Here is a 9,690-nt window from a genome sequence, read left to right as displayed (position 1 = left end):
TGCTTTGCTCTGAAGCAGTAGCAGAGTGGCGCCTCGCTGTAAAGCAGTGAAGGCAGCGGTGCTCGCATGTCTATGTTTCTGTTTATATCATAATGAACAGAAACATGATAGCAGGTGATCACTTACCTACAGAATAATGTGCCTAAAACTCTCAGTATATATTGTGGGAAAAATAAATGTATATGCTAATTGTTTTATTTATGTCTGGTATTTGATTGTGTAAGCTCTCAGTTGAAGGTTAAGAGGAAGTTACAGTAAACAGAGCTTTTATTGTGAAGGGGAAAACAGAAGTGGATAAAGTGTGGTGTGTGTTTGGTTTGGTCTGTGTTGTGGTTGAATAAAGTCAGACGTTCAGTGCCGTCTGGGTTCCAGCATTGGAAGTCTCTATTTTACAGTCAAACCTGAGTCTAGACAGTATAAGAAACCCTCGGTTACATTTATATTGTATTCAGTGAACATTATTTTCTTGTTCCACTGTTGGAGTGTCTCCTGTAAACATCAGGTTCCTCCCATTACACCAGGGCTCCATCTGGTGGCGTCTTGTGAAAAGGACAGGTTTTATATTGGCAGTGTCTCTGTGTTAGTTCAAAGGTTACAAGTTGATGAAAGGACACCTGAGCTCCTGGCTTCACTACTTTCTAGTCCTCAGTTAAACTTATACTGTAGCTGTGACTAACTCTTTGTATGAATGCAGATATTAAAGGTTGTTTCAGAGGAAAGTCTAGTATTAGTTGTGAATGTTAATGTTTAAACACTTAAACAGTGGGCATGGATTACTGAACAGGTCTACCGGGGAAAGGCCCAGGGGCCCAAAATGTCATGTCCCTCCTGGGCCTTCACCTGCAAAATGTCACTCAACAAGGCACCAACCAACCAAGATATAAAACAGAAGTGCTAATAAACAGTATATTCACACAGCTCTCACTACTGTTGATGCTTGGGGCAGCCATGTTGAATTGTGATGTCAGAGTTGATGAGGTTCTTCTCTTGGTGAGGATCAACAGCAGTTGGACAGCCAGTAAAAGCCTCCTCCTTCCTCTTTATATATGACTATGTCACATGTCAGCTACAAAGAAACAGGCTGTTTGATATGAGAGAAGTGAAGTTATGATCACATTGGAACAAAGCACAGAGAGAAAAGATGCTCATCATTTTATTTTATTTGATCTGAAGAGATTAAAAACAACAACACGACTTACAGCAGAACCTGAACAACTATCTGCTGCTAAAGTCCAGTTCAGAGCAAAGATGGCAACGAGAAGAAACCTTTACTTCTGAAGCGGCCCGTTTCAGCTCGACTAAAACAAGCTGATGGTGTCGCTGGGACTCAGCTGGTTACGTTTTCAGAGGCTGGTTTTGGAACGGTCAAATCAGCTGCAAACTATAGAAATGAAATGATCCATTTTATTTCTATGTTTCAAACGAGCGCCCCAGAGTCATCTCAATGCAGAGGATACACCGTCTCATCTGATTGGTGGAAACTAACAGGTTTTAAAACGCTGCAGACTGGAGCATTACACGTAGCTGCAAGTTTAAACTTGTTTCATCACAAATCTTTGGAGTGAACTGGTCTGAGGTTAACATCTTCCATCTACAGGTCAAACTAGAACATGTGGAGATCCACAGGGAAGATTTCTGAGACTTCCACTCTTTCTGATTGATGAGGACCTGAAACATTTGAGCTTCTTCTCAGATCAGTTCAGAAGTGATGCTCCGTGGTGACATCATCATAGTCTTCATCCAGTCCCTCCTCAGCCTGGGTGGGTGGGGTCATCACCACGGAGACAGGCAAGTCATTTCCTACAGTCAGAGCAGGTTAGAAAGGAAATGTAGATAATTGATCAGATGTTAACTGATCAACACCAGAGTGGTGGTGTGAGATTGATTGATTGATTGATTGTAAGGTCAGTGAATGATTCAGAGTGTTACCTGCTGCCCTGTGTCGATATAAAGACACCATGATGAAAGTGGAGATGAAGTACGGACAGAACACCACCAGGTGGCAGACCAGTCTGATCACAAGGTGGAGGTGGTCTGAGGTTGTTTCAGGGGCCGGTGGCAAACTCAGAGGTGGGCCTGTGGTTGTAGGTTTCTCTGTAGAGAGAATCAGCTGTCAGGTGAATATCTGGATGAATGAACTCCTGAAATCAAAGGTAACCTCCTCACCTGTGACAGAGACCCAGCTGGGTGGAGACTCTCCAACACTGCTGATGATGCACTTGTAGAGGCCTTCATCAGACCTGGAAACATGGTGGATGGTCATGTGACCTGCAGGCTCAGTCCTGATGAAGGAGCCATCTTTATAGAAACCAGCTGGGAGGTTGGAGGACGTCTCTGTTTTACAGAGCAGAGTGAGGTCTTCTCCCTCCATCACAGGGAGGACAGGACTCTGCAGGATCACTGGTCCACCTCAACACAGAGACAAACTACAGCATGTCATCCATTCACACACAGCTTCATCAATACTGACTCCACAGTCTGATCTTACCAGGGACAGTGATGTTGATGCTGTTACTGGTTGCTCCCTCTCTGGACTCACACCAGTAAACTCCACTGTCTAATGGGACCATGTAGCTGATGTTACAGGAAGAACCAGCAGATATTCCTTCCCAGTCTTTACACTCAGCTCTGGTTTCTCTGGTTGTGTTCCTCCTCAGAGTCCATCCAGCAGAGCTGTCGTCCTCCTCACAGCTCAGAGAGACAGACTGTCCTCTAAACATCTGAGATCTGCTGGGACTCACAGTCAGAGAGGCTGGAGGGAGGAGGGAGAAGAATGTGTTGTGGTTGAAAAACTAGTGGTTGATTATTAGAAATGGGCTGCTGAGATTTAGAACAAACCAAAACTTAGAACTTCTAGTTTAATGAATAATTTGTTTGTTATTGAGAAATATATAAAATATATTCTGTCCGAGGTGAACAGATGTGTGTGTGCTCAGTCCAGGTCTGGAATACTCCCTCTCCATATAGAAAGAGGACGTTGGTCTGACACCAGTGAGGAAGACAGACAGTGTTATTTATGTGATCTCAATGAAATCAAAAATGAAGTTCATTTTGCTTTGTATTGTCCATATTATCATGATTTAAGATTGAAATTATTTAACAAAGTTAAATGAAAAGAGATGAGGCTGCGAGGGGCACGGGCACAAGGAGACCACTAGTGTGAATAAAACACTTAAAAACCTCCTTAAACAACCAAGTTTGGTTTTATAAAAGCTGTTTAAAGAAAGCCAGATAATAAAATCAGGTTAAAAGAACCACAGCGAGAGAATACAACTTTAAATAAAAGGTCACCTCCACACCTGCCCTGGCCTCTCTCCTGGAGACATTACTAAATAAATAAAAAATATATGTATAGAGTTATGAAAATAAATAAAATAAATGCCCCGGCGTCGCAATACAAAAACATTCTATCCCAAACTATCTCCACATTAAAAAGGACTAAAAACATTTAAAAAGTCTAAAATACTATCTGAATTACTTGCCCTTGAGGTTAAAAAATACACATACCATACCATAGTAATAAGTGCTAAGTTTTAAAGTGCTTAAAAAGTAAAAGTGCCACACAACTGCAACACGCGGGACTTTGACCCCGGTCTCCGGGGTGAAAGTCCTGTGTTATTTGACCCATCCAGCCCCCCGACCAACCTCTCTACGTGGATTTTCTGCTATTCATACTACTCCCTACCGTTGTCGTGCTGTTATCACGAAATATGCTTCCCATTTAAATACATTAAATTAAAATTGGTAATCACCACACGAAAAAAACGACATATTCGTGTCCTGTTCAATAGATTCAATAATGTGACCATTGCACGAACTGCCATGAGACCGGGCTGTATAAAACAGTTGTGGAATCGCCGTTATTTAAAATATACTGCTGTGGCTTGATTCTTAAATATAGTGCATTTCTTGTCTCACATACAATGTGTGGCAGGCCCTGCACCTAATGCATAAACCACATTGATGGTTGTGTGCTGCAGGACCTGCCACGGGTTAAAACCAACTCTGCTGTGGGGGTTAAAAATGTGGGGGAGACTCAATAAAACCAATATCCGAACCTTGAAGCCAGTAGCGGAGATAGCGTGGGTGCTTGGGTGCGGCCGCCCCAGGGCCCCGTGCCAATTAGGGGCCCCTCAAATGCCTCCGATCTTGCGTCACTCGACGAGAACGGGGGCCCTCGCCAAGTGACACATTGCAGATAATTAGCTGAAAGAAGCTAATTACTGCATATGAGCTAACCTTGTGATAATCCAGCTCTTCTTATCAAACGTAACAGTCACTTAACTCATGGTCACAATGGTCAACCAGCACAAGAACAACAATTACCAGGCCACAAAACACTACATTCTAAGCAGGCACATTAAAAAACGAAATTCATGAAGTTACATTTGTATTTTGATAACTGCAAAGTTATCAGCAAATTTTAACACATATTCGGCACCATCGCTGTCCATCAGTGTCAGTGGTGCAGAAACATTTTTACTTCACTGGCAAACTTTTTTCTTTTTCATCAATACAAACTTGAAAAATGTGGCTTTTCCTTGTGTTTTATTTGACATATAGGCTTACTTGGCTCAACAAGTGACACATGGTTTTAATTTTAAAATTACTTGGTAGCAGAGGGCCCCATGATGAACTGTACTGAAAGGCTAGCTCCCGCTTCCCTAGGGTTGTTATTTTTGGTGAGGTTAGTATGGACTAAAATATCTTTGAGATCTTTGTTCCTCCTGTAGACGGAGATCATGCGGCAGTCTCTCAGCACGTCACACTCTCTCTCTCCCCCCCCCTGGAAATTCCTTTTAATTGCTGGCATCAGGTTCCTCAGACTCTCTGAGTAGGTAATAACCAGGGGGACGAGGGTTGAGCTAGGCGGCCGGATAATGATGTTTTTTTTCTTTGTTGGTAAAACTGCCGGTGACCTCCGCCTTTATATCTCTAAGGAAGCGCCTCTAGTAACCCCTCAACCTTATCGCACTTAAAAGTGTACTAGTGGCCTCCTCCACATGCTCCGAGAAGGTGCAAATTCTGTGGAAGCGTATAAACTGGGACTTAATAAGGCTTCTGTACGTGTGTTTAGGGTGAGAGCTGGTCTTGTGGAGAAGTGCATAGCAGTTGGTATCTTTGAAATAAACTTTTGGTGGCTAGTGTTTACGTCTGGTCGCCGGAGCTGCAGAAGAAGACCTGGTTGTAGGGTTGTTACAGGGTATGTTAGAGTTTTATTTTAGGGTGATGTGAGATGAGGATGTCCAGAAAAGTCAAAAAATTCTGTTCGGTGTTGTCCCAGAGGCCGAAGATGTCGTCCAAGTACCGGAAATAAAGAAGAGGTTTGATGGTGAGTTTAATGGTAGATGTCAGCGTATGATGGTGAGTACTTCCGGCCCATGGCACACCCGCACAGCTGGAGATAGTGTTTATTGTTAAAAGTGAAGTCATTTCTGGTGAGTGTGATCTGGAGTAACTGTAAAATACGGCTATTGGTTCTGGATGGGTCTGGGAATTTATCAAATATGTGTTTTGTGGCAGAGAGGCCAAGTGGTGTTTCTATGTTGGTGTATATAGAGTCTATATCTATTGAAAAGAGGAGAGTGTGACTGGGTACTTGAAGGTTTTTTATTTTATTAACAAATTCATATGTGTCTTTGATGTAGCTTGGGTGGAGTTTAGAAAGTGGGTTAATGAAATGGTCTATGTGTTCTGTTATGTGATATGATTCTGATCCACAGTCACTTACTATTGGTCTGCTGACCGGAACAACATTGGGGACCATCCAAGTCACAGGAGGCTTGTGAATCTTCGGGAGGAGGTAGAAGAGGCGAGACCTGGGCTCATCTGGAACGTCCAGGTATTTTTTCTGTTTTAAGTTAATGTATTTGTTTTGATAAAGGTTGTCTGTAATGTCCCTAATAAGTGTTTGTGTTTCTAATTTTAATGGGTGAATAAGTGGTCTGTAATATGTGTTGTTATTTAACTGTTGGCTTCTAAAATGTAATTGTTCTTATCTTGGATGAGTATTTGGCCTCCTATGTCTGCAGGTTTTATGACTATGTGTTTGTTTTTACCTAATGAATTAATAATGTGTTTGTGTTCCTGACTAATGTTGGGTGTTCTGTGTGTAAAGGGGCGCCAATGTGTGAGTGTTTGGTTGTTTTTATCGATTAATTGTGCTATTTGTGGTGATAATGTGTCTGTATGTGGTTCCCAGTGGGACGGTCCAGTGAAGAGCACAGGTTCCCGCCTCTGTCCTCCCTGGAAGTGGTCCAACAGTTTAAGCCTCCTGTGAAAGGTGTGTAGGTCCCCCCCGGCCGGGTAGGAGGTCTGGGTGTGGGGATGAAGGTGAGGCCCTTTTCCAGTATCTCCAGCTGTGCGGGCGTGAGGGAGAAAACAGCAGAGAGATTGATTATATTTGAATGAATGGGGGTTGTATTCTGACAGCTGGTCCCCGTTAGTAGTTTAATTGTTGTTTCCAGTACTTGAACAACATCTCGGCCGTGTCAGCTGTCCAGTGAATGTTGTCTTTGGTTGTTTGGAAAAGGATTGGGTTAATTTCTGCAACAAAGGTGTATTTGGAGGATATTGTGTTATTGAGAGTGGTTAGTAGGGCCTGTTGGTATCTGTTCAACCTGTTTGAGAAGTTTATTACAGCCTTCCTTCATGTTTGCTCCCAGGACGCTCCAATATCTTAACCTCAATGTGTGTGATGTTTTTCATCATTATATTTCTCGTTTTCTACTTTTACCCACAACAAGTATCTCTACATTAAATCTACTCAGAGTTTCAAAGGGATGTGGTTAACCATATCTGGTATTCTGGGGGAGTTTCTGCATGTGAAGGAGTGGGTACGAGCCAGCGGATGTAGATGTAGGTGTGATGTATCGTTGTTCATGTGCAGGTTTGATGAAAACTAAACTTTTAACACACACATTGACAACTTATTCTACACATGCTTTGATAAATGAGGCCTCTGGCTTCTAAATGATAAACTACTGAAAAATCTCAACTTCATCACTCACAATAGTCCTCTACACATTCTGAAAGTACTCTAAACAAGAAAACAGTTACTGACCTTGGTTAGTTGGGCAGCTCAGCAGTGAGGTCAGAACTGAAGAGATAAGACACTTTGGTTAGTTGGAGTTTGGCTCAAAGTTTAAATAATAAATGAAAAGAACACGCTGAAAACAGGCTTTAAATCATTTACACAATCTTTCAAAATTATATTGACTCTTTCATAATTTTGAAACATTGCTGTAAAAACCAGACTATAGATATATCAGGTTTCCTTTCATCTTGTATTTCTTTCTAGGTATTGACTGATTATCGGGACGTTTTTTGACAGTTTGCAGATCATCTGTATCAGCGATTTATTTTTAGTATTTAATTAATTAAAAAGTTGTACTTTGGCTCGGCTACAGTTCTGTGTCTGTCCCTCTGCTTCAGATTCACTCCCCACTGAGTCTGACTTCATGTCCCCCCCAACACTATCTGACTCTCTGTTACTGGGGATTATGTTGAACATTTCTAAGTAATTAAATAATTGCTTAAAGCATTCATACAAAGTTTTGTGTTGGAGTTTGTAATATTCCAAAATCTTAATTTTGACTTAAAGATTTTCATATAACGGTAAATGCAAATCAGTTCCAAATATCGGTTACATTAACTACTAATAATCGGTATCAGCCTTAAAAAAACAATATCGGTCGATCCCTATTTCTTTCAGTGTTGGGAGTAACACGCTACAAAGTAACGCGTTACTGTAATTCCACTACTTTTAGCGGTAACGAGCATGTTACTAAATATTTTTTTAATCAAGTAACGCAATTACAATTACTGAAATTTTAATAAATTCTTTACTCGCGTTACTCTCTTTTGTGAAAAATGAACACTTGCAGACAACAAGACAGATAGGCCTACATTAGCTGCTTCTGATCTAACGTCACGGGACCTTATGGTGCCGCAATGATACACCAATCAAACAATGAGCATTAAACCACAGCATGGCCGATAGTGCAGATAGAATGAGCTTTCTCTCCTGGAAGTATGGACATTGTAAAATGATAACGAAGGAGGCAGTTCATCATTTAGTCTTCTTTACTCTGAACTCCCGATGCAAGTAACAAGTGAGCAGTGACACACATGTTTTGGGTGCCTCCGTATATATCACAGTATATGCGCAGGTCCATTTTAACTACTGTATATGACAGACATTAGCCTACAACCAAAGCTAGTAGTAAAGACCCCAGCCCTACGGATGCTGAAGACACCACTCCATGTAAACAACCAAAGCTAGATTTTACACGGACAGCAGTGCAGACGATAAGCCAGGCAGATCTGAATAAATTGATTGCTAGGTATACTGTAGGCCAATCACTTTTATTTCATTGGGCCTAATGTGGTAAAGAAAACACTATTAAATGACTGAGACAGTTGTTATTTCGTTTCAAGTATTAAAAGAGACTTTTGTACTACTGCTTGATTTGAAGGCCTGTTACCCTGTTGATTACAATAAATAGGTCTAAAAATTATGTTTGTGTTTGACTGTTCAGTACTGTTCATATTTACATTTAAAAAACAGACATAAAAGTAACTTAAAAGTTACTTTTCCTAGTAACTAATTACTTTTGATATAGTAATTACAGTAATTGGTAAAGTAATTCAATTACTTTTTAAAGAAGTAACGGTAACTAACTACTAATTTTCAGTAACTTGCCCAACACTGATTTCTTTCAGCTGATATTTTTCAGAAACGCAGTTTACTTACAGAGCAGCCAGAGTAGAGATGTGTCCTCCATCCTGACTGTTGGTGAAATGATGTCTACACTTTATTCAGTGTATATCCGCATCAAGTAAACCCTCTTCCTTCCTCTGTGACTGGCAGTGTTACATGCATGCATGCATACTCTCATGCATAGAGATACATACACATGCATGTATAACATGAGATGGTTTATGAGCATGAGGTCATATGTCTGTAAGTAAGTATGTTGTGCAAGTACTAAATTTTGGCCAAGACAGCTTCTAATAATCTTGAAACAAAGAAAACTGTCTCTATGTAGGTGGCAGCAGTTTAGTTGCAAGTAAGTGAACACAACAACATCTCTCCTCTGTTAAACCACTGAGAAGCGGATCAGAAAGAGACTAAAATAAACTGTGTAAACTACACATCAAGAATGCCACGAATGCCAAATAGGTTTTAACAATAAAGTCATTTGCCTTTGTGCTTTGGTGTGTTATCGTCAAAATAAGAATATGTGCAAAATATTTGCTTTAAAGTTATTGTCTGTAAGATTTGAGTTAAGTTGTTTCTAGCTGCAGCTTTGGCATTGGATGTAATTTCAGACGGGCCTCTGGGACTTCATCTCCCAGAGTTCCTTTCAAAGACGTGTCGACTCTATGACGTCGGTAGATTTACAGCTGGCTTCAAGCACGGCGATCATTTCCTGAATATTCATCCCGAAAATCTTTGGTCTGAACTGGGCTGTAAACATACTGTTATTGATTTGGTTTCCATGTTGTGATCAACATTTTACATTTTATGAATCTCACTGTTGGAACCAAACAATGTGCTTAAACTGATCTTGAGCAGAGAGCCTGTGACCCCAAGACAAACGGGGCACAGGAGGTCGCCACATGGCCTTCTCAGACAAAGGGATAGGCCCTCAGTCAAACCAGAAGCCTACAAGTCACACCTCGACA

General features: G+C 41.0%; 1 protein-coding gene and 1 long non-coding RNA gene across 2 annotated transcripts in view; one reads left to right on the top strand and one right to left on the bottom strand.

Annotated features, from left to right (window-relative positions):
- Positions 1-9,690, top strand: part of LOC118493576 — a 328,097-nt gene that overhangs the window by 30,147 nt on the left and 288,260 nt on the right. The gene's annotated exons all lie outside the window — the stretch shown is intronic.
- LOC116067084 (Fc receptor-like protein 5) lies at positions 1,141-8,801 on the bottom strand. Its single transcript, XM_035993957.1, has 6 exons — positions 8,756-8,801; positions 7,064-7,099; positions 2,489-2,752; positions 2,167-2,409; positions 1,930-2,094; positions 1,141-1,800 (listed from the first exon to the last, which is right to left on the bottom strand). Exons 1-6 carry the CDS (start codon positions 8,784-8,786, stop codon positions 1,700-1,702), a joined length of 840 nt encoding a protein of 279 aa, XP_035849850.1. The 5' UTR covers positions 8,787-8,801; the 3' UTR covers positions 1,141-1,699.

This window comes from Sander lucioperca, chromosome 17 (assembly GCF_008315115.2).
Source record: "Sander lucioperca isolate FBNREF2018 chromosome 17, SLUC_FBN_1.2, whole genome shotgun sequence".
In the NCBI taxonomy this organism is placed as follows: domain Eukaryota; kingdom Metazoa; phylum Chordata; class Actinopteri; order Perciformes; family Percidae; genus Sander; species Sander lucioperca.
The sequence above is the reverse complement of the archived record's forward strand: the minus strand, read 5'-3'. Positions and strand labels throughout refer to the sequence as shown.